General features: G+C 34.3%; 1 protein-coding gene across 2 annotated transcripts; it reads left to right on the top strand.

Annotated features, from left to right (window-relative positions):
- Nucleotides 1-1052: 1052 nt before the first annotated feature.
- Cops5 (COP9 signalosome subunit 5) lies at nt 1053-15448 on the top strand. Of its 2 annotated transcripts, none has more exons than XM_005322940.3 (8): nt 1053-1364; nt 3511-3745; nt 4859-4987; nt 5610-5675; nt 6755-6840; nt 10680-10791; nt 14207-14355; nt 15208-15448. In XM_005322940.3, exons 1-8 carry the CDS (start codon nt 1222-1224, stop codon nt 15290-15292), a joined length of 1005 nt encoding a protein of 334 aa, XP_005322997.1. In that variant the 5' UTR covers nt 1053-1221; the 3' UTR covers nt 15293-15448. The 2 variants fall into 2 exon arrangements, with proteins under 2 accessions (XP_005322997.1, XP_021580574.1); XM_021724899.3 differs by having other exon boundaries at nt 1234-1372.
- The last annotated feature ends 11128 nt before the right edge of the window (nt 15449-26576 follow it).

Here is a 26576-nt window from a genome sequence, read left to right as displayed (position 1 = left end):
ACAATGAACACAGACCTTGACCAGAATCTAGCGCTGATGGAGGGATGAGAGTACAATACCTAAAACAAACTAACAAACTAAACAAGCTTTCTATTAGCTGCTGTAGGAAACAAAAAAGGTTGGTCAGATTAGTTCTACCCGGGGACAAAGGTAATTCGTAAGGCTGTTAAAGACCAAACTGTAACCTATAACAAAAACTAGGAAAACTGGAAGCCTGCATGGTGCTGCATGCGCGTGGGAAGGCTTCATGAAGCACAGACTCCCAACTTTGGCCAACCCTCAGCACACTAGCAAGACCCTCAGCAACTCAGAGAGAACCTGTCTCAAAAGTGAAAAATAAAAAGGACTGGGGTGTAGCTGGAGGGAAAGAGCCTCTAGGGTTCAATCCCCAATACTAAAAAGATTAAGTACTGGACATTTTCAGAACACCAATAGATCACAATTTATAAAGTTTTCTAAACACGTGGGGAAAAAAAAACACATGACTTTAGAAATCCATGAGTTTTCATTACCTCCTTCGATCACTAGCGAAAGCTCATCTAAAAGCTAGGGGCCAGGGGATTTTACGAGCCCATTTTACGCATGTGCAGTGAATTATCTTAAAACATAATGACATGTTTGTCTTTCCTTTCCAAAACTAGAATCCAGAACTACTTCCATTTCGTTTTTCAAAGGCATTCTTATTTTTCAGTCTTTCAAAGAACTTATTTCACTTAAGGTACCTTACACCCACACAAAAACACTTTCACCAGCTTCCCAGCTTAAAGCTCCACCCATATTTCCTACGCCGGAGGCCGAGCCTGCGCAATAGAACTGAGACGGCCAAATCCAGTTTCTGGCATAACGTTACAAGCCCTTCTTCCGGAGAGGAAGGCTATACCATTCTCAAATAGAATCATTGTGTTTGTCCTAATTCACACATAATTCACACAGTTTTCCTAGACAATAACTTCTCCTTTCAACCACAAGACTTCTTCTCTCCATAATTTTTAAAGTAATCGCTTTTTACATAGTCGTCTTTCAAAAGAGAAACGTGTTTCCCCTGCCATTCCGAATGGTATGTGCCGACCTCACCTCCGGTGTTAGGTGTCATGGATGCCCCGAGAGTCTAGTAAGAATTTGCACCCGTGGTGGGGAAGGTCTGAAGCCCACACCTGAAAACCCAGTGAAGTAAAGTTGCGTTTTGGTTGTGGAAGTGACAACTTCTCCGATTCCTCGGCGATGGCGGCGTCCGGGAGCGGTATGGCCCAGAAAACCTGGGAATTGGCCAACAACATGCAAGAAGCCCAGAGTATTGATGAAATCTACAAGTACGACAAAAAACAGCAGCAAGAAATCCTGGCGGCGAAACCCTGGACTAAGGAGTGAGGAGGTCCCTGGCGAGACGCAGGGGAGGGACGGGATGGCGGGAATTTAAGAGACCCAGGGAGAGTGGGAGTCGAAGCGGGTGGAGAGCTTGTTTTGTTTTTTTTTAGGGGAGAGTGGAGAACAGAACGAGAGCTTTGTATCTATCTTTATCCTTCTTAGTAAGGCCTAAGCCTCTCCTCGAGGGGCTGTTTGACTCTCCTTTCTTTAATCCATTTACTACTAGAGGATGTAAATGAAGAACAAGCGGTGCTTTAAATTGACACTTTTCAACATCTTTTCACATATGCCATACATTCTACCTTGAACCAGGTGTCATCATACATCTTTTGGGGGCCTTCAGCTGATCCCAAACTGGGGATTGCAGCTGAAATCAAGTTACCAGGCCAAGGGTCTCAAAAATGAAAAGAGACCTATAATATCGTTTTTGATTGCTGGTAATTATTTCAGAAACACACAGTCTCTACCCAGCCTCTAAAATGTTGCTTCACCAGTTCAGCTAAGCCACTATTTATAAAAATAGAGCTTAAGGCTCTTTGGTTCTTACTAAAATCCATGTGTCCCTGGAAATAATGACAAGTCAGGAAAGGGTTCTTCACCCCACTGTATTAGGGAGAGAGTAAAAAAGACCACAAAGGGCCCGATCTATGAAGAGAGAGGAGAAATGTGGTCAACAGCAGAACATACTTTATCAGCCTCACAGTTTTTTTCATAGTTAGTTAATTGTCCACGTATTCAATTTTAGCAATGTTTATTGAGTATTTAATATGAGCCAGGCACTGAGCTAGGGATTTTAATGTCATTTAATCTGCATGATGACTCAATACTGTATTTTCATTCCTTTTTTGCAAATAAGAAAATACATAAGAAACTTACTTTTTGGTTATACTGAGGTAGTGAACTCTTAAATGAGCAATAGACCTAAGACCAAATCTCACAATTGCCACTTAACTAGTTGACCTTAGGAAACCAACTTATCTATCTTCATTTATCTATAATATAGAAATAAAACCTACCTATTAGTGATGTCATGAAGATTAGATGAATTGATAAATTAAAAGGATCTAGAATTATGTAATGGGAGCACATTAACTATTATCTTTCCCCCCCCATCTTTTTCCCAGTAAAGGGTGGAGTCAAAATTTTATGTCTTGACTTCCAATACCAGGTCTCCATATCTTTCAGCTTGTTGTTGAAATCTGGCAAAGGTTGGGAATTAAACTTGGTTGTTTTCTTGGAGCAGGCATCTTCAAAGTCTTCTTAAGAGACATTTACTGACTGCTCTGTACAATCTGGTTAGATTGCCTGATTATCTCCTTACTCCTATGGCAGGATCTTCTATTTTAGGTAGATGTAGTTTATGGAAAATATCAGCTTGTCTCACTGTGGTTCTCATACTCATTTCAGCTGTCTTCAGCTGCATCAGCGATATCAAAATATTTTTTATTCAAGAATGTATTCATATCCAATGATGACAAATTCTAGAATAGTGGTCATAGGAGAAGTAGGGACACTAGGGCTATGTTTTGATTTTGAGGCTGATATCACAGAGGGAGACCACACCTTTCAACAAAATATTCAAGAGTACCACAATGCTAATAACAACACTTAAGGTTTTAGTATATGTCAGGCACTAATTTGAGTATTTTATACACTTTTTTTATCCTAACAACTATGAAATACAAATAAGAAAACTGAGGCACAAACATTAAATGGTTGGCACAGCACCACAGCTAGAGCATGGCATTGCAAAAATTAGGGTGGATGTTAGAGTCCACATTCATAATCATTAAGCTAGAAGGTGCACCTGAGAAGGGTTACACAGAACCATTCCAACCAAAGTCAGAATCAGAAATATGCTGATTCCAAGTCAAGGGAGAAAAAGCCTACTCAAAGTATGTTTTTCCCTCTTAAACATATTTAAAAACTATTTCAGATTTCTCTCCTCCCCCACAGGGGAATACTGTACAGGACTATGACCTGTTTATTATTTCTAGTGCCCTGTAGAAACTCCTTTTCTACTTCCTTTTTCTTCCCACATTCATTTCTGTAAATCCCTTCAGTACTTGTTATCTTCACAAAAACTGTCTTTTGAAATTGTACTCTATATAAGAAATTTAATTACACCATGATTTTGTTTTGTAGTCACCATTACTTTAAATACTGCAAAATCTCAGCTTTGGCTCTACTAAAAATGGTGATGCATGCCAGATCAGGAGGCAACTTGGAAGTGATGGGTTTGATGCTAGGAAAGGTGGACGGTGAAACCATGATCATTATGGACAGTTTTGCTTTGCCTGTAGAGGGCACTGAAACCCGAGTAAATGCTCAGGCTGCTGCATATGAGTACATGGCTGCATACATAGAAAACGCCAAACAGGTAAAAATGTTTTCTTAAAGTTTAGTCCCTACAGAATCTCAAGGTGACTTTTGAGTTTCTAAACTGAAAACTATTTCTTTACATTAAATTTTATATTTTAAATTCAACAATTTCTATATAAAATAATATAAGATTAGAAGCATGATAAGATTTATACCATGGGGACTGGGGGTGTAGCTCAGTAGTAAAGCACTTTCCTAGAATGCTCAGAGTCCTGGATTTGATCCCTAGCACTGGAGGAAAAAAAGGATTTAGAGCATAGACCTCCACACAAAATAAATTCTCATTCATTATCAGATGTGTGTTTAAAATCAAAAGTCTGAGCCAAGCATGGTGGCACACTCCTCTAATCCCAGCAACTTGGGAGGATGAGGCAAGAGGATCACAAATTCAAGGCTAGTCTTAGCTGCTAAGTAATTTGCAAGATCCTGTCTCAAATTTTAAATTAAAAAAAAAAAAAAGCCAGGGGGTGCTATGGATGTGACTCAATGGTTAAGCACCCCAGGGTTCAATCCCCAGCACCTAAAAAATAAGTCTGAGTGCTGAGAATGTACCTCTGTGGTAGAGTGCATACTTAGCATGCACAAAGCCTGAGTTTAGTCCCCAACACCAAAAATCAAAAAGTTTGGAAACAACCTAAATATTCATGAATATAAAACCAGTTAAATAAATGATGGTATATTCTTCTTGGGCAGCCTTTAAAAAAAATAGCTATCTATATATTTACTTACATAGAGCAAACCCTAGAAAAATTTGTTGAGTAAAAAAGCAAAGTATAAAACACTGTATATGGCATGCTATTGTGTGTCACTGTGTTTATTAATTTACTACATGTATGTAAAAATATCTCTATAAGGCTATATAAGCAGAGGTAGAAATCAGCTGAAGTGAAAGAGATGGGAAGGATACTGAATACCTTTATTGTTCTTGTACTTTGTTAATTTTGTGCTTTGTACACATATTACCTATTCAAATAACTCCTTTTTTAACAAAAGCAGTATATTCTAAGAATTATTTTGCTTGATGTTTACTGCAATGCTACATAAAACAAATAATAAATGTCTTGAAAATTAAACAGAAACCTCAAGCTCCTTTGTCCTCTTCATTTGTTAGGTTGGTCGCCTTGAAAATGCAATTGGCTGGTACCATAGCCACCCTGGCTATGGCTGCTGGCTTTCTGGGATTGATGTTAGTACACAGATGCTTAACCAGCAGTTCCAAGAACCATTCGTAGCAGTGGTAGTAAGTACTTTTAAACCAGTTTTAATTAAGTTCTTCATGAACATTTACTAAAATAAGATTTAAAACAGTATACTAAAAAGCAAAAGCTCTGGTGTCAATCTGTAAAGACTTGAATCAGAATTCTACCTCTTAATAAAATTGAGGCTTTCAGCAAGTTACTTAATCTCTCTGTAACTCACACCCTACCCACAAAAGATGAGGGTAATCAGCACACATGTCTCAGCACTCAGCTCATCAGAGGTATTCCATCAGTGTTCTTTGTCTAGAGTAAGCAGGAAATGCTAGAGGTCGTTTCAGATAGAATCCCATATTCTAAGAGGAAAGTAAAAATTGTTCATCTATTAAAAGGAAAAAAAAAAGCTCTTTAAAAAGAGATGAGCAAATTCTCAAATAATAATCCTAAATGATGTAACAACTAAATGTAATCTCTAAATTTCCTGTGAGGAATTCCTATGTTTAACCATTTCAAAAAAAACTTTCTGGTTTGATTATTTTTTTCATATTGTTTGGTCATTTATTGTGTATGTGCATAGTGTTACATTTGTATTTCTAGATATATAATATTTTAATAAATATATAATATTTTAATAAATGACAGATGTTAAATATATTTTTCTTGTAGATTGATCCAACAAGAACAATATCTGCAGGAAAAGTGAATCTTGGAGCCTTTAGGACATACCCAAAGGTAATTTTTAAAAATTATAAGACATAATTTTTTTTTCTTTTTTGAGTACCAGGGATTGAATTCTTGAGCACTTAGCTACTGAGCCACATCCCCAGCCCTATTTTGTATTTTATTTAGAGACAGGGTCTCACTGAGTTCTTAGCAACTCACTGTTACCAAGTCTGTCTTGAACTTGCTATCTTTGTGTCTCAGCCTCCCAAGCTGTTGGGATTATAGTATAAGTCTTTTTTTTTTTTTCTCTCTCAGTTGTTGATAGATCTTTATTTTATTTATTTATACGTGGTGCTAAGAATCAAACCTAGTGCCTTACACATTGTGCTACCGCTGAACCACAGTGCCAGCCCTAAGTCATAATTTTTTAAACTCCAAATATTTCACTTATTTTTAAGGATATGCTGTGACTAGTATCTCTATCCTAAAATAGTTTGTTTAAAGTAGCAAACTACCACAAACTGACTCTTAACAAAAGAAAATACATTTATGTTATTTGTTATCAATTTTACTGGAAAAGCAGTCTTTATATGGGAGCGGGCATAACCTAGGATTGAACTCAGGGGCACTCAACCACTGAGCTACATTCCCCAGCCCTTTTTAGTATTTTATTTAGAGACAGGGTCTCACTGAGTTTCTTAGCACTTTGTTTTTGGTGAGGTTGGCTTTGAACTTGCAATCCCTCTGCCTCTTTGTCTTAAGTCACTGGTATTACAGGTGTATACCACCACACCCAGTCAGTAATCTTTATTTAATAGTATTTGTGTAACAATGGCATTCTGACAGGCACTAGAGAAACAGCAAGCTACAGTTCCCTCCTCTGGAAGGAAGCTTGTAGTCTGCAGTAGATAATGCATAGGTATATATCTCCTAAGGTCAAAAAAAAAAAATTAATCTATAAATCAAATCCAGCCTATTGCCAATTATATATATATATATATATATAATTTTTTTAAGAGTATTTCTGTTGAATATTCATCTCCCCAAAATTAATGCTCCTATAAATAAAAAGCTGCCCAGAAAAAAATAATTTATCTTTGGTTTTTATTTTATTTTGTTTTTTAATCTTCTGTATTATTTTTGTTTAGGGCTACAAACCTCCTGATGAAGGACCTTCTGAATACCAAACTATTCCACTCAACAAAATAGAAGACTTTGGTGTACATTGCAAACAGTAAGTAACTAAAAAAATGTATCTGAATCCAAAATCACAGGAAACATCAGAGATCATCCAGTCTAAGCCCTTTATTTTACAGATGAGAAAAAGAATGACAAAAATGCATTTCATAATATAACACCTTTTGAAATAATAGTTTAAAATGAAGATTTAGGATAATGTTAAAAATTTTTATTAATTTTTTTAATAAAGATGGACTTTTATTTTATTCATTTATTTATATACAATGCTGAGAATCAAACCCAGTGCCTCACATATGAGGCAAGTGCTCTTTCACTGAGCCATGATCCCATTTTTTACACAAATGGAGCACAGCTTTTCATTTCTCTGGTTGTACATAATGTAGAGTCACATCATTCATGCAGTTATACCTGTACATATGTTAATATTGTATGTCTCTTTCCCCCACATCTCCCTCTCCTTTTCTCCCTCCCCTCTACTTAATCCAAAGTTCCTCCATTCTTTGCCCACCCCCCAAAGTTCCTCCATTCTTCCTCCCCCTGCACCATCATTATGGATCAGCATCCACTTATCAGACAAAATATTTGGCCTTTGGTTTTTATTTTAATGTTAAAGAAGCTAGTGGAATCAGTTTTCTTTACCTTTTAAATATATCTTATCACCTATCACCTTCATCCAAGCCACAACTAATACTGCATATACGTTTTGCCTCTTAAAATTGTTTTCTCAGCCAAACTAAAATGTGAAACTGTGTTTCTTCTCAGAATGATTTTCCATCTCACCAAGAATAAGATCCTTGGGCTAGGGTTGTAGCTTAATGGTAGAGTACTCGCCTCCCACACGTGGAAGGCACTGGGTTCCATCCTTAGCACCACATAAAAATATAAAAAACATAAATAAATAAGTAAAGGTATCGTGTTCATCTGCAGTTAAAAAAAATAGAATAAGAACCTTAAGCCTTGCCATAGACTATACAATCCCATATGGTCTAGCGCCCACACTCTCTCAAGGCTCATCTCTTAGCACTATCCCATGGTTCAGTTCAGCAGTACTTATCTTTTTAGCACTGAACCCATGGTTCAATCCAGCAGTACTTATCTCTTGAGTGTTTCTCAGATGGATCCCCCAGGCTTCTGCCTTAGGGCTTTTGTACTTACTGTTCCTTTTACCTGGAACATTCTTCCTTATTTCCATATGGCTCCCTAACTGTTTTAATTGTTGACTATCTATTTAAGAGTCACCTTAACAGAGAATGTTCATTGATCACCCTATCTCAAAATAATACCTTCCTGTCACTTTGTGTCTACTTTCTCTGCTTTCTTTTTCTTCATAGCACTTGTCACTATCTGATATGTTTGCATCCTTATTATTGACCCCTTGAGCATGTGAATTTTATTAGAATTATTTGCTGCTGTAGCCTTGCTTTTAAAACAGCAAGGCAGGTTTGGGGTTCTGGCTCAGAGGTAGAGTGCTCACCTAGCATGCGTGAGGCCCTGGGTTCGATCCTCAGCACCACATAAAAATGAAATAAAGGTTCTGTGTTCACTTACAACTAAAATAAATAAATAAATATTTAAAAAAAAAAAAAACAGCAAGGCACATAGAAGAGAGGGCACTAAAAAACACCTCTTATCCCAGCTTCAATGAGTATCTTGATTATCCATATGCTCTTATTTTTCTGCTTAGAAATTCTTAGATAATTCAGATTTTCTAAAATTGAGTTTTTAAATATTCTGGTTTTCAATCATGTCTGACATATTTCTGTAATAACTACCTCTACCCTAAATGATTAGGATTAAGCATTTAATTTGACCTTTTGAAAAGAATTTGGACCATTTCTGTTTAAGGAAATTACTCCTAATCATTTTTCTGATTAACAATTATGTTTTCATATTATTTTTTTTCTGTAACCTAACAGCACCTTTCCCTATTTTTCTTTCTGTTGGTTCATTCTTTTGTCTTCCTTAAATAAGTTTCTTTTGACAAGTACCCCACTTGATACTCTGAAATAGTAGCCTATCAGAGAGGAGTAGCTACTTTGCTAGTTCCTACATTGCTAGAGCCTAGAATTTTGAACCAAAAATTGCTAAAATATTCAAAAACATTCTCTTTGGATTGATTCCTAAATAATAAAGAATAAGAACAAGTAAATTATTGGATTTATTTTTTGACAAATATTCAGTGAAGCATAGTGCCAAATCAAAAGAATAAGCATTTTGCATAGGCTATTATATATACATTTCCTAAATTACTTGATGATAGGTTATTATTAGCAGTTTATTGGCTTTTCTTTTTCTTATAGTAAAGGTTATTTATTTATTTATTTATTTACTTATTCAATTAATTTATTTATTGGTACTGGGGATTAAACCCAGGGGTGCTTTTTTATTGTGTTCATGTCACTTTTATCCTTTGCACCACTACCCCAGAATCTGAGCCTTTATCTTTTCCTATCTGCCCCACTCCAATGGCTTCCTTTGTGGGTATCCTTGTGTCCATTTTTTATCCTCTAGCATCTAATAGTATTACCACAATCAACTTTATAAAACTCCCTTTGGCTATATCATTGCTCTACTCAAACACTTTCCATGAGTCCAAAGTACCTAAAGAATAAAAAATTATAAATTTCTTGACCTTTTACATAACATCTTCCAGCAACTGGACCTCAGTATGCCATTATAAGTTCCCCTTACAGTATTCTTCTCCTCTTGCTAAATTGGCCAAACCAATTCACTTATTACCCTTACATGTGTTTCCTTTCATAGATGATGCTTTCTACCTAATGCCTTCTGTGCTGTGTTCTCAACATACCTACACCATGGACTCTTTTTTTTTTTTTTTTTTTTTTTGGTAATATTTATTTTTAGTTGTAGTTGGACACAACACCTTTATTTTATTTATTTATTTTTATGTGGTGCTGAGGATCAAACCCAGGGCCTCACATGCGCTAGGTGAATGCTCTACTGCTAAGCCACAATCCCAGAGCCACACCATGGACTCTTGTGAGAGTTACCCTAAAGTCCAACCATTTCCCTAGGGCTTTGCATCTGGTTCTCACTCTAAATGACCACTTCACATCCCCTTAAGAGTACTCATTATCTTGAATACTCAATTGGTAATTGTTTCTTTTTACATATACACTTTGGCATCACTTACTGTTATTCAACATATTTCATTATATTTAATATTTTTGTATTCATTCCACTTCTTCTATATAAATGGTGAGTTCCTAATAAAGAAGTTTCTTGTGCTTCTTTGTATCCACTAATGTGCATAACCTACTGACACAGTTAAAATTTTGTTACATTTAAATTATGTATGTTTTTCAGACATTAACCAAATTTTCCTTGCTACAACCTGATTATAAATTAAGCACCTTTGGAAGCAGTAGAGATTATTTTAAGTATCTTAGAACATACTTTTAAAGTTTTCTTTTCCAAAAAGTAGTAGACCCTAATCAGGAGATTAGAAAGGTAAGAATGAGGAGTGCACATGTCACTTTTAGTATATTTAAAAAGGCTAACAAAAATGATAGTGAATCCTAAAGAAGCAGCTCATTAAGTTTATGTGCTGTTAGCTGGAAGTTACAAAACTTAATAACACAAACATTCAGAAAGTCTGATTATTAATAACTTCTTGGAAATTTCTGGGCTTCACAGAAGGAAAACATAAAATAAAGAAATTTTGTAGATAGAAGATTTGAAATCACACCCCTGAAGAAAAAGAATACATGGTTACCTCTTATTGTTAGACTAAAAACTAAAACATGACTATTTTAATGTAAAGTATAATTTGCTTAAATTTGGCTATGACTTCTATATGATATAATTGAATAATTTTTTTTTACTTATTCAATTTGTGCTTTTGTTTCATAGATACTATGCCTTAGAAGTCTCATATTTCAAATCCTCTTTGGATCGCAAATTACTTGAGCTTTTGTGGAATAAATACTGGGTGAATACACTGAGTTCCTCTAGCTTGCTTACTGTGAGTACTCTACTTGTAAGGGATACATTTGAATTTTATATAAGCTATAAAAACTGTTTAATATTTGAAACCCCCTTACACAGAAAAGCTGTACCAAACTTAGCCACAACAAGAGGGTTGGGATGGGATTCTGCACTGCTGAGCTGGATCAGAATTCTAGGCAAATCTTAGGTCTGTCTCATGTCAGAGAGACCAAGTATAAATGGCAAATAGAGTGGCCAGATCAGGGTGAGATCTGCTGTGCTTGCCTTAAAGGGATGTATAGAGGGGGTTAGTGGCTCAGTGGTAGCCTAGCATGTATGAGGCTCTGGGTTCCATCCTCAGTACCACATAAAAATAAATAAAATGAAGGTATTATGTCTATCTACAACTTAAAAAAATATGTGGGAAAAAATGATGTCTAGCAGAAAAAATACAAATATTTGTTGTATCAGATGTCTTTTGGACTCTGGTTTCAAGTAATAACACACTCAGAAATAAGAAAGAAAATCATGGTGGGAGTATAGCTCCCTGATAGAGTGCATACTTATGCTATGGGTCCTAGGTTCAGTCCCCAGCACCAGAAAAAAAAAGGAAAGAAAGTTATATAAGTTACTAAGTCTCAGAGTAGAGCATTCAAGCAATATTATAAAGTCTTGCTTTTTTCTCTCTCTCAGCTTTATTGATTAGTTTCAGTTTCAGGTTTCATGGGAAAGCAAGATGGCAACTTTAGCCTCAGATCTCCCAGTCTTACCCTTTCATGTTCAAAATAGGAAATCAAGGGCTGGGGTTGTAGCTCAGTGGTAGAGCGCTTGCCTAGTGAGGTGAGGCATTTGGTTCAACCCTCAGCACCACATACAAACAAATAAAGGTTAAATTAAAAAAAAAAAAAAGGCAGGGGGGCGGGGAATCCAGAAATACACATACTCCTGCTTATTCTTAGGCAAAGCCTCATTGTTTCTGACTGACTTACTTAGGATACATGCTCTTATACTTAGACCTTGTGTAGGCCAAGGGAATGAATTCAGTGAGTGCTGGGCTGGGGTGGAAGCAGCTCCTTAAGGAACTTAGTAAGATGGGGAAAGAGAGAACATAAGACTCTTGCTTTAAAGCAACAGATAGTGAGCAGCAAAAAATAGCTACTTATATTTAGCTACTGAATATTTTCTGATTATATCGCAAAAACCTAAAATATTTAGGAAGACATTTACTTAACAGCTTTTTCTATATTTAGAACTTAAGAACAGTTTTTTACTTTTTTAAAAAGTAGGCTATTTATTGGCTGGGGATGTGGCTCAGTGGAGGAGTGCTTGCCTAGAAATCATGAAGCCTTGGGTTCAATTCTCAACACCAGGGAGGGGAAAAAAAAAAAAGGCTGTTTCAGTTAGTGCAGTGTACATAGTGATTAGAACCGTGGGGTTTGGAGTAAAATAAACTGGATTTGAAAACAGCTCTGCTACTTTCTTTACTAGTTCTGATTACCTTCAGAAAGTTATTTAATGTGACTGAGACTTTCTCAGGTGTAAAATTATAATATTATATACATCATTAAGTATACTGAAAAATTTAGGACTTAATATAAAGCAACCTGGCATATAATAAAGCCTCAATAAATGAGTTTTTTGTTTGTTTGTTTGATGTATACAGAAAAAATGTCACTTAAGCCTATTTACAATGATTGTAAACACAGTTATGACAAGGCTTCTGTTCTTATTGCTTATCCTCAGGGGTCAGAAGTAGTAGATTAGAAAGAAGAGATTGATCAGAGTAGTAAGTAAACATTGTTTCCTTTGTGCCAGACACTGCTAAATGCTTATTATATGTTGTTTCCTTAGAGGCAAATGTACTAATAGCAGCCAAAAGTGACACCTGGTGGCAAGCAGTGAAAACACTTCAAGACCAGAGCAGTCTGAGCCTTGGTGTAAAGGCAAAGAGATCAACCTACTCAGACCTGTGGCTATCCCTGTATTGTAGTACTGCATATACAAGGATATTAATAATCAGGAAACAATTAAATTTCATTTTTTCCTTTTTTGTGGTTTTACATAATTATAGCATTTTAAGAAAAAATATAGAATTATGTATTCAGCTTCTCTTTTTTTTCCCAGCTAAAGTAGTTAATTACAGTATATAACCAAAAGGCTACCAGAAAAAAAAAAGTTATTTTCTAATTTAGGAAACTAGTTCCTTATGTTCATTCTCTATGCATTTGAAATGTAATTGGGTATTAAAAAAAAAGCAGAAATGAGAAATGTAATTGGGTATATTTTATTATAGTTTTAATAATAGCTATTTCTAGTGTCCCACATTTTCATGGCTTGAGTAGCTAAATCTTCTGAATATGAAGTAGTCTATAAGCCTTAGAGTTTTTTTCCAAGTCTGTGGTGTAAAACTGTATTTATTTCCTAAACCACTTACATTCAGACAAAATGAACATAGTTGCATCTTTTAACAATATCATAAATTTGTAAAATCATTAGAAGAACAAGTAACATTTTAAAGGGCCCTCTGATAGCTGTGATGACAGCAAATAACTTCTCATGTTAGGTGATAAATCTGTTTCCCATATACCATCTTAAAAATTGAACAAGTAGGATAATGTTCTTATTTCTGCCAAGTTTTTTTATTAATCTTCATTCTCCTCTATCAAAGATTTAGGAAAGAAATGTAACATACTTTGCAACTTGCATTTGTGAATTTTTTTATATTTTACACTACAACTAAAAAATTGTAAATATAACCAAGTGTAACTGTACATATGTAACTGTTTAAATTTTTCTTTATAAAAAGGGTGTCATTTTCTAGAAAAATAATATAAACCAGTTTTCCAAATGGTAGGTATGCATGTGAGAATATAGCATTACTCTAAGATATAACTGTACTTATAGCTGGGTGCAATGATTACAGGTAGGTTTATTTTCTTCTTTATATTACTCTACATTTTCTAAAATGTCAGTGATAACTATTAATTTTATAATCAAAGTCTAAAACAAGTGTTTTTTAAATATTGTCGTAAGTACTAGTTCTAAAAGTTTAGCTAACAATTATTAGGCCTTTTCTAGGTGCCATGGACAATTCTAAGAGTGTTATATATAAATATTAAACTTCATTTAATTTTCTCAATAGTCTTATATAATAATTATTGCTACCCTTTCCCATTTTCACAAGAGGACCAGGAAGCATGCCCCAGGCTTCCTAGCTAATCTGCAGCAGCACCAGAACCTAGATTCAGTTCTGTGAATTTCAAAGCCTCCCATAACAACAAATATTATATTTAAGTGGTCAAAAAGAAAATTTCCAAATTTAATCTTAAAATTGTAAAAGGAGAAGTATCTATGTTCTAACTGCTTAAATTTAGAAGCAGTTTTTTAGGTGAAGACAGTTATAAATTGTAGGTTTCATATTATGTCCTGATACAGTGCCATTTTCTCCACAGAATGCAGACTATACCACTGGTCAGGTGTTTGATTTGTCTGAAAAGTTAGAGCAGTCAGAAGCTCAGCTGGGCCGAGGGAGTTTCATGTTGGGTTTAGAAACACATGATCGAAAGTCAGAAGACAAACTTGCCAAAGCTACAAGAGACAGGTAAGAGTAAATATATAAGATTCTCACACCTAATTTTTTCTTTCAAAATTTGAAAATAATAGTAAGTTTCAAATTCCTTACAGTTTGGCCTAGTTTTAACTTAGAATGGTACCTGAATATTAAAGTATTAGACTTTGAAGAATTCTCATATGCAGATTTTAACTTCAAAAATTTAGGAGACGTTATATTAAAACATTAAAGGCTCAAAGTTCTGTATGTTGTGATACACACCTATAATCCCAGTCACTTTAGAGACTGAGGCAGGGGGATCACAAGTTCAAGGCCAATCTGGGCAATTTAATAAAATGCCATCTCAAAAAAGTGTTGGCAATGTAGCTCACTAGTAGAGCACTTGCCTAGCTTGTGTGAGGCCCTGGGTTCAATCCCTAGTACTCCCCCAAAAAAAGAAAAGCATAGGATTATTTTTTAAATTATTCTAAATAATAAAGGATAAGGCTTTATGTAATATTAGAATCCTATAATTACAGATTAATGTGTCATTAATATATAATTCATAACACTGTATGTTATTATATTTTCATAAATATAATAATAATATATAATTTTAGTTGTCTTCTAAAACAGAACTTTTCCCAAAGCTGCTGACAAATAACAAAATTAACAATTTAGAATTGTATCAAATTTTACATTGTCATTCTTGTATGAAGGTACTAGTAAGTAATGAAATGGGTTAAAAGACATGAAGAAGTCTACAATTACAAGGGTAAACTTCAGATTGGTGTGATTTGGGAAACTGAGAAAATATTGGAAGTGTACAGATAAACATGAGAAGAGAAGTGCATGCATGTTTGAGCCATTTTCAGTTTGTGACATTATGTCTTTTCTTTTCAGCTGTAAAACCACCATAGAAGCCATCCATGGATTGATGTCTCAGGTTATTAAGGATAAACTGTTTAATCAAATTAACATCTCTTAAACAGTCACTGACAGTACTTTTGCCTGAAAACTGGTATGCGGAAAAATACTCAAGTAATACTTTTAAAACCAGTTACCAAAAATCTGATTAGAAGTATAAGGTGCTCTGAAATGTCCTGAATATTAACATCCTGTAATAAAACTCTATAAAATGAAATTGTCTGTTTCATTTGTGGGTGAAACTGCATTATTTTTCTAGTACCCTTTAATGCTCTTGAATATGAAAGAAAAAATATTAGACCCTTTCTATTTTTTGAAGCATCTTGCCTATCTAAATTAATCAATGAATTTCAGCATTTCATTTGACATACTATGGCCAGAACCACCTTTGATTTTTGCCTGTACCTTCTTTTGACGGTCTGTTAGTAAAAATAAAATTTAACATTTTTATGTTGCTATAAAATATTAGTCAAGTCGTACCCTAGATTATTTTCCTGAAAATCAAGTAACTTTATTAGAGAGAGAACAAACTTAGCCCAGAGTATTCAAATATTTGCCAGTGATTTTCCTGAACCAGGCCCAATGTTACTCTCTAGAAGTAAATTGAACAAGCTAAACATGGCCACTGTCCTCACAGAACTTAACTATGGAGGCTAAGGCTAGTTGACAAGCACATAAGTATACTATTGTGAAGCGAGAAATAAAATATGCTAGTGAATTCTTGGGAGAAACGCTTCTTCCAAAGAGGACTTAGCAAAGTTCAGGTGAAACCTGAAGGAAAGGAGGACTAGCCAGAAAAGGATAATAGGTAGGCAATTACTATTCTAGTCGGAGAATACCACAATGGACAGGTGGCCTGGGGCAGGAAGCTTCAAGGAAATGAAATCAGTTCTGCTTGAAATTAGTATGCCTAATACATCAACTAAACTTTCACTTTACATCCAATCATTACTTTGGATTTGAAGCTGCCTATCTAATAGAAGGATAATTTCTGATTAGTTATCCCAGAGAAGGGGACAGATAAAAGATAGGAGATAATTATCTGATAGAAGGAAGGTAGATCCTACTGGGGCCTTTGGAGTTGATCCTCATAGCACTGGGGAGTTAAAAGAGTTATTAACAGCAGAAATATTCTGCATTATTTTTTCTAAGCACTCTATAGAGATTTGACAGTAAAGACCAGATGAAATAACCTATGTAATAAAGAATGAATAGAGGGGCTCCACACAGTGGCACATGCCTGTTGGGAGGCTGAGGTGGGAGGATCACAAGTTCAAAGCCAGGCTCAGTAATTTAGGCCGTAAGCAACTCAGCGAGACCCTGTCTCTAAATAAAATATTAAAAAGGGCTTGGGATGTGGTTCAGTGGTAATCATCCCTGGATTCATTCAATCCCCAATACCAAAAAAAAGTGAAAGAATGAAGAGCCTGATGTAAACATTTCTGTAATAAGCTCTCTCAGAAAGGCCTCTGAAACCAGCTGCATCTACAAAATGCACTGAAAACCTGGGGAAAGTCCCCTTTAATTGTTGCAGTTTATAAAATTCCAACTAACAAAACATTATAAGGCCTCAAGAAATGAAGAGTAAATAAAAATTATTCTTTATACAACCTATAAATGCTGACTGACAAGATTTTATTTATACCAGCTAAGCTCATAGAGGCAATTCAAGTACTGTATTGAATATTAGTTTAAAAAAGATATATTACTGGGATTTCTTAAAACTGTAATAACTGATCACAATTCTTCAAATGATTTCCCCTTTATTCAATAATATTAATAAAACAGCTTGGTTGATTAATGGGAAGGTTAAGATGACATCTTAATCATCCATCTCATTTTTGAGAAGGTGAATATAATGAACGAATACAGCTAATTGATTATTTTCTTTGCATGATGATGAACATTACATTTTTAATGTTACTGTAACATTTTAAGGTAAAACTTTATTTTTAGGTTAATTTTCTAAATGTAAGGAATGTTTTGGTATGGAAATAATAAATGCAAGTAAATCTTGTTTTAAAAAAAAAAGCCTAAGACTGAATCATGGAAACATCAAATTTTTTAGATGGGCAGAAAAGGAGACCACAGGAGCAAAAAAAGAAAAGGACCTTTAAAAAAAGAATTTAGCCAGTGATTTCACATACTGCCAAAAAGGTCAATAAAAAAAATTATCTGAAGGTTTTCCACAAGCTTTAGAAAGAAGGCAGTCTGGTTAAGATGAGAAAGCTAATTAACTAGCATTTAAATACAGATACTATATATGGGACAGCCTTTTGGACTTGCTTTTTTTAATTAATGTTTATTTTTTAGTACCTTTATTTTTATTAATTACATGGTGCTGAGAATTGAACCCAGGGCCTAGCACATGCTAAGGAAGCACTCTACCGCTGAGCCACAACCCCAGCCCAACTTGTTTTATTCATTAAGTAAAAGTGTTTACTTGGAATTTCATGACTGAAACTCACCTCCATTTTTTGCCCTTTAAAAAAAAAAATGACTATCCTCAAAGAATAACCAAAATCTGTATTTAATGCCAAAATTTCAGCAACACCAATATCGTATTGAATCATCCTGCTAAGAACAGTAACAAGCTTGTTGGGGTTTCCCTGACAGTCATGATTAAATGTTTAAATTTTTGACCAGAAAGAGTACAGAGTCATTAGAGTCACCATGGAAAGCATATTAGCAATTTCCATTCCAAGGCTAGAATACTATTATTCACATTTACATTGGTGAACTAATCAGTTAAGATATCTCAGTGACATAGAAAATACTTCTTACAACAAAGAGAAATAGCCAGGAAAAGAAATTTTTTTAGTCCTAATTTCACTGGACTCATTTTGAGAAGTCTCAGTGTTTATCAGTAACAGTAACCAAAGCCAAAATTGCTTAAATAAATAGAATGTTGGCTCACCTAACTCCAAGGTTCAGAGTTATAAGTTGGATGAGACTTCTGTCAGGGTTCTCATCTCTGCCCTCCTCATATTGACCTGGACTTAAGTAGTTTCCTCCAAAATTGGTATTATACCACACCATCCACTTAAGGGGAAAGGCTGCTCACTAGTGTCCAAATAAGGTTCTGACTTCACTCTGATCTAACTTGAGTGACATGCCCAATTGCACATGACTGGTTAGTTAAGGCTATCCCTTGACCTCAGAGTGGGGTCAGTAATCCAAAATGCATTAAGTACTACACAATGGGTTAAGTGGATGCCACAGAGACAACCAACAATGATCCCTCAATCAGCCATCCATCCTAGGCAAAAACAGCCCCAAAAGGGAACATTTGTATTTTATTTTAAATGTAGTTACTTAAAAGTAAGGTCTTTTGCAGATGTTCTTAAAGCATATCTTTAAGTTTTAATTAGTTTCATGATCACTTTTCTTAAACATGTTTCTATTTATAACATCAAGCTTTTAGCAACTCAAGATTCAATTTGCAGTCATAATTTATAAACTGAAGTCATGAGATGAGGTTTGTTGCCTTTTCCTGCAAAGTATTATCTTACAGCCTTGAGCTATTCAGGAGCTGAAAAGGCCATTTTTCCTGAGTGAAGTCTGTTTTTTGTTCAGTTTCAATTTTTTCATAGATAATTTCTCAAACTCTTTGGTGATAATATACAGGAAATGTCAGTCGTCATAAAAAATTTAATCCCAATGTCCAAGTAATTTTTAAAAGGAATAGGAGCAGGACTTCAAGCCCAGGCTCTAGCAGAGATGGAAAGAAGTCAGTTGATATGGAATGGGGATTGAAACCAGTTAGGGGATCCAGTAAGATTCCACAAATCAACCATGTTCCAAATTTTCCAGGTTGTTTTAATATATAGAGATTCTACTTCCAAACAATTGAATAATATGAACTTCTATATAAATTGTTGAGAATTTTAGGCATTTAGTTCCATCTTTTATGTTATACTTTACAATTATATGAGTATCTTGATGTGCCTGTTTTCATTGACTACGAATAGCATACCACTCAGGTTGTTATTTTGAAATCAACAAATGAATACCTGGTATTCGAACTTTAAAAAAAAATCAGTACACTGCACAATAGAATAATAAACTGCCCCAAAACACAGCCACTTAAAAATAAACACAAAGGAGCAGAAGCATGAGTAACTTTACAATGAATCAGAAAAGCTGGGAGTTGAAGTGCTGCATGTTGCAGAGGTTCAGTTTCCAAAACTGTCCTGTGACTGATGAGGTACAGACGCGTAAGTCATGCATGCAGAGAAGAGTTCATTTATATTACTAAGTCTGCACTGCATCCACATGTAGCTAAATAAACTTAACAGAACATAGACCATTAAGTTTCTAAGGTTTCTTTTGTATTTCTGGATTGTTTTAACTATAACCTAAGATATATATATATATATATATATATATATATATATATATATATTATATATATATATATAGTGAGTGTATATATATATATATAGAGAGAGAGAGAGTGTGTATATATATATATATATATATTAGAGAGAGAGAGAGAGAGAGAATGTGTATATATGTGTGTATATATATATATATATATATATATATATATATAGGTGAGTAATGTGGTTTTCTGTTTGTTTGAAGACAGAAAAATATACTGTATAGTATGAAGGTCTCTTTTGCTCATCCTTATAACTAAAAGATAATTTTGCTCAAATTATGATGAGGTAATTATGTTATCCACTATTTAATAATTGATGTGTTTCTGTCATTATGTTTGCAAAATATTAGTTAGGAAATAGAAAATACAGTTCTCATTTTGGCCTATTTTCAATACAAGTTCCAATAGCCAAAATGCTAATTTTAGGACACCAGGTGATTTCTGAGGTAATCAATCTATAAGTTTCTAAATCTTTTATCTAAATGTTAGCAGTTGATATACCATTCATCTTTGTAAACATAATGTTATAATCTACTTACTTTAGAAAATTAATAACATGAAATTCAGGTCAACTGTGACCACACTGGTATACCTAAACTTTTGATCTCACAAATCAGAATATTATAAAAATAAAATCAGGAACTCTGTCATTTCAGGTCAAATTTGGGAGGAAACAGCTAAAAGCATAGCTTGATAACTAACACTAGTGATTAATTGCTTTTTCAACATGTGGATTATCTTGGTGCCAAAAATTATAGAACAATTGCCTAACAAATTGGAGAGTCCCTGATGTCAGTACTCATATTTTCTTTGGATTATACTAAGCAATTATGCTAAACCTTCTAATGACTGAGTAAAATGGTATTGTGCCTTGGGGCACATTTGATGAACTACAGTTGTACTTTTCAAAGCCTAAGAGGCATATGCATAAAGAAGTATATTGTCTAGAATAGAATTATGTTTGGGCTTTATGTTCGACTTTAAAAGATTATAAAAATTGATCACAAAACTATTAATGTTTACTATTGAAAATAATTACTTTAAACAACTTACTTCCTGAAAAAAATTTCTTGGTATAAAATCATCTCCAAATAAATGTTTGATTTATATGATAAATTTTTTATCCTATAACTTTTCATACCTCCTCTTTATATTCAGTTCACTATTATTTGTATCAATAATGCTGAATAAGACCTTCATAACATGTATTTGTTGAGCTTTAACTTTTTACTTCAACTCCTATGTAACCCATCTAGTTTCTCATCCATGATTTTTCAGCATAGTTGAGGCTATTAAGATTTGGGGCTTAGGGCTGGAATTACAGCTCAGTGGTAGAGCGTTTGCCTAGCATGTGTGAGGGACTGGGTTCAATTCTCAACACCACATATACATGAAAATAAAGATTTGGAGCTTAAAAGAATAAAAGAGACAAAATAAGAAATTAATATTTGTTCTTATATATGAGAATACTGTATTTAAAAACTACAACCATCTGAAATATTCTCTAGCCTCAAGGAAGTTAATTCCATATGCTACTGATGTCAGAATTACACATGAATGCCACTTTTTAGGGGGTATATTTTCAAGCTTCCTAACTAATCTTAATATTTAAAATAAGCATTATATTATATCGCTTAAAACTAAGGAAGTATGAGCTATTGAAATGACAATTCATTTAGACAAACATTAACAGTATGGACTTCTAATTCTCTCAAGATCTAAAAAAAAATAATTTATTACCATGTGCTTTACCTATTTCACTAAAGAGCATAACTAAAACAAAAGCTGTATTTTTAAAATTATTTTATTTTTTACTTATTCATATGCAGTGCTAAGGATCAAACCCAGTGCCTCACACATGCTAGGCGAGCGTTCTGTCACCGAGCTACAACCCCAGCCCCACAAAACCTATATTGAATAAGAAAATTTGGAACACAAGTTGCAGATATATATATACATATATATATATATATATTTTACTTTCACAAGACCTTTTTATAGTGGCATTAGTCCATTCTTATGGACAACCTTCATGACCAAAACATCTCCCCAAGAGTCTGTACCCCCAGTACTGTCACATTGGGAATAACATTTTGGGGGCAGTACTGGAGATTGAACTCAGAGGCACTCAACTACTGAGCCACATCTCCAGCACTATTTTGTATTTTCTTTAGAGACTGGGTCTCACTGAGTTGCTTAGTGCCTTGCTTTTGCTGAGGCTGGCTTTGAACTCTCCATCCTTCTGCCTCAGCCTCCTAAATTGCTGGGATTACAGGCATATGCCACCGTGCCCAGCTGGGAATATATTCCCAGTTCAATTTGCTTTTAAGAATTAACAATATAATGTTTTTAGTAAGGACAAAGTATTTTTTATGGGAACATGAATTTTGCCACACAGTAAGATCTTATAAAATGAATACCTTTTCCCAAATTTTCTTAACAGGTTTAAAACAGGAGTTTAAAAAAATCATTTTTTCAATGAAAGGCTGTTATTGCGGAAATATGCAAAAAGCCATACACTAATTTTAAAAAAAAGCACCAGTAATCTTCAAAAATGAACATGAAATAATTATAATGCACCAGTTTAAAAAAATAAGCAAGAAGGGGAAACTTTTTAAAAATAAGCAGATAGGTGCCCCCAAAATGAAGCAATTAAGTACAAGTATAAATATGTTTTCATTTATTTTAACAAATTATTTTAAAAGACACGAGGATAGAGTATATGACATTACTAAGTTTCACTCTTAGCCTCAATCCATCACCAACTAATTAAACTTTCGCTGAACTTATTATTGGCCTGATAAATTTAAGCAAAGTCTTGGATCTCTAGTAGAAGACAGAAAGGTTCTTTACCTCTAGTATAAAACATCTTTTTTCCCCTTAATTCTTAAAATATAAGCAAGGAACTGTTTCCGAAACTGAACCTACACTTTTTGTTTTAACCTAAACTTTTTCTATAATTAGAAGTTCCTTTCTTGTAAATTCTTCATAAACACTTAGCTGTTAGTTTATTGACAATAAATATTTCAGAAATAAAGATGAAACAAAGATTAGAATGCCATTGGAAATTTTTACAACATATTTTTCAGAAAATATCTTTTTTACTATAACTGTATAATATAAATGTGTTTTTAATGAAACTGACTTTCAGCTGAGATCATTTAATTTACAGCCACATTTCACATTATATTTATGCAGTTTGACCTTCTAGTGGAAATGCATGTTAATAGTTAAAAGTGGCTGTATTAAACATAATAGATTTTTAAAAAACAGAACCCAAGAAAATCTTTTTTTAATATTTATTTTTTATTTGTAGTTGAACAAAATATTTTTATTTTATTTATTTTTACGTGGTGCTGAGGATCGAACCCAGGGCCTCATACCTGCTAGGTGAGCACTCTACCACTGAGCCACAATCCCAGGCTTCTTATCATTCTTAAGTAGTGATGGGGACAGTGGTGAAACAATTAGTTTTGAAAGTTGTTTCAAAAAAGTTTCTGACACTAAGTGGACTTGATTTGGTGACTGAATGTGGGAATGCTAGTATGTGAGACAGTGTTGGAGGTGGCTCTCTGACTGTACTTTGTTGTTTGGGTTTTTTTTTTTTTAAGCTATAGATGGACACATACCTTTATTTTATTTATTTTTATGCAATGCTGAGGATTGAACCCAGTGCCCCACACATGCTAGGCAAGTGCTCTGCCACTGAGCTGCAACCACAGTCCCTTGTTTAGCCAGGGTGTGGAGGGAGGAGTACCAAAGATTGAACCCAGGGGGGCCACTTAACCACTGAGCCTCAACTCTTTTTATTTTATATTTTGATACAGGGGCTCACCAAGTTGCTTAGGGCCTCACTAAGTTGCTGAGGCTGGCCTCAAACTTAGAATCCTCCTGCCTCTGCTGGGATTAGAGGCATATAGGATGGCAGCCAGCTTTTCTGATTCTACTTTGTGTAGTAGGATAGACTGTGGACAAGCCAAACTAGAGGAAGCCTATTAGATTTGTGCAGGATAGAAATGATATCAGTTTTGAGTTTTCAATGCCTCTAGGACATTCATATTCAGGTGGATTGAATGACTAGAAGCCTGTTTTGATGATTAGGTCCAAAAATCAAAGAAATAGTATAGATTGCTTTACATGTAACCTATAGAGCAATGATTTATATTTGTAGAATTTGTTATATAATAAATGACAAATCAGTTACTAAGTTTTTAATCACATTATTGGGGCTCGTATTTTGTGCATCATGGCATTAGAAGGCTGCTAATAGCTTCTAGAGAAACTCTCAAGTACATGATCATATACAGGTTACAGAAATACGTATTTCTGTAACCTGACCCACCCAGAAGTAAAAGGAATTTGTATTGTTTCTACAGCTTCCAGTTTCTACATACAGATATATGTTCACAAAGAAACCTTTTGTTCCCCTTCCTATAGTCATTTTAATTTCTCTCCTTTGAGCTTCCATTCAGAGTTTTCTATGAAAATTCAAATTATGACCCAAATTTCTGAATAATAAATCTTCTCTCCTTAAGGGAATTGTCCATCTTCCAGTATTGCTGTGTAACAATCACCCAAAACTTAGTGGATTAAAACAACACGCATTTATTATTGCAGAATATTATGGGCCAGGAATCTGGGTCCTCTTCTTCAGGGTCTCTAACAAGGCTACAATCAAGCATTGGCTAGAGATGAAGCATCATCTGAAAACAATTGGTAGAAGAACCAACCTTCCAGCTCTAACAGGGATTTTTGGTATTTAGTTTCTCAATGAACTAATGCCTCTGTTTCTCACTAGCTATTGGCTGGAGATTACCCTCAGATCCTTGCCACACGGACATTCCCAATTACAGCTTGCCTAATCAAAGCAACTGAGTCTGCTGTTATGACCTAATCATGGAAATTATATCCCATAAATTTTATTTTATTTTATTCATTTTATTGGCCAGAAAGGACCATACAAAGGCTTAGATACCAAATAAATGTTAATTTTTCTGTGTGGAGTTATGTGATGATATACATATCTGAACCCTTTAATTTCTCGATTTCTCAATGAAAGGTAACATCATTAAAGTGTTTGCTTAGCACTTTATGTAATACTGTGCAGTATTATACTCAGGAAATATACAGTGACTAACAAATATGGAACAACATGAAATGTAAAGTATATTTTTGTCTAAAGTTACTTGGAAACTCTAGTTGAGGCTTTTAAAATGTGCTTTTTTAACCATCATGCTTTCAAAAGTGTATTTTAAAATGATTCTCAAGACTTCACAATGTTTTTTTGCAAATATAAATTTCCCAACATCTGTCAAAGTATAAATCTTAAGGGTATTTTACACTGAATTTACAAATGTGGTAATGAACACAAGTATTTCTTGTAGTCTGCCAAATTTCTGCCACATTGGAAAATATACAGATGATTCTTGAACACAGTGTGCCACTAGACAGGAATTATATTTCACATCTTATGACAGAATACTTTCTCTTGTTGCATTAAAAAAATAATTAGTAATTCAAACCATTTTAAACACCAGCAATCACAGTGATTTTTAACTCCAGGAAGAGCAGGATTCAAAATGAACTTTGAAAATGTAATTTTATCATTTTTTAAAAGCCTAATTGCAAAAACAAAAAGAAAAAAATTCCTAATCTCACCACCAGGAAATAACCACTTGTAAATATTTGGGTGTATATCTACATATCTATATGTAAATATATTATTTATTTATCTCTTCTTTTAGACATTTGAAAGTATATTAGGCTGGGGCTGTAGCTCAGTGGTAAAGCACTTGCCTCACTCGTGTGAGGCACTGGGTTCGATCCTCAGCACTACATAAAAAATAAAGATACTGTGTGTTCACTTACAACTAAAAATATATTTCTTAAAAAAGAAAGTATATACAACTGGGAGTGGTGGTGCATACCTGTAGTCCCAGCTACTCAGGAGGCACAGGCAGAAGGATCATTTGAGCCCACAAGTTTGAGATTAGCCAGAGCAACATAGTTAGACACAATCTCTAAAAAATACTAGTACAAATAAAAATGTCAGTGTTTACAATTTTACCACATATGAGATCATACTCCTTTTTTATAATGGCATATGAAAATTTTCCAAAAAGATTTTCAGATCCTGCTCTTCATGGAACTAAAAATCACTTTGTGACTGCTGATGTTTAAAATGATTTGAAATACTAATTAACATTTTTAATGCAACAAGTAAAGTTTAAGAGAAAGTATTTTCTCCAGCCACAAAAAAATGAAATTATGTCATTTTCAGGTAAGTGAATGAAACTAGAGAGCATTATATAAGTGAAATAAGTCACAATCATAAGGTCAAGGGTCATATGTTTTATCTGACATTCAGAAGCTAGAGTGAAAAGGGGAAATAAAGGTGGGGGTGAATTTCATGAAAAACAGAGATCAGTTGAAGAAAGGGACCAAGGGGTGGGAGAGGGGAAGTGCTGGGAAGTGATATTGGCCAAATTATATTGTTATATTGTGTGCATGTACAAATATGTAACAACAAATCCTATCATTATAGACAACTATCATGCACACATGTGGAAAAAGGGGAGGAAAAAATTCTCTCAGTACAATGGGAGAAACTGATATTCAAGGTTTCTAGCAATGTAATGTTAGCAGCTAATTACTCATTTAAGAGCAAATGGCCAGCCTGCATGCATTATTAAAAGTGTTACCCCAGAGGAATAGCCTACAAAATAGATAGGAGGAATTTTTGATTTATGTCCTAGTGTTTTAACCATATTATTCTGATCACTCTTACTTTTCATCCTTCTGTAGCTTTTTATTCTGTTAGTAACCCCCTGAATATACTCTTTGAACTCTTTGCCCTGTATCTGGATCTGAATCACCAGATTTTGAATTACTATTATTTGTTCTAAGAACAAATATTACTACTGATAAATCTTTCTTTGCTATCTTTACCAGCTTTTCTTCC

This window comes from Ictidomys tridecemlineatus, chromosome 7, assembly GCF_052094955.1.
Source record: "Ictidomys tridecemlineatus isolate mIctTri1 chromosome 7, mIctTri1.hap1, whole genome shotgun sequence".
In the NCBI taxonomy this organism is placed as follows: domain Eukaryota; kingdom Metazoa; phylum Chordata; class Mammalia; order Rodentia; family Sciuridae; genus Ictidomys; species Ictidomys tridecemlineatus.
Note: the sequence above shows the minus strand (reverse complement) of the source record. Positions and strands in the feature narration are given on the sequence as shown.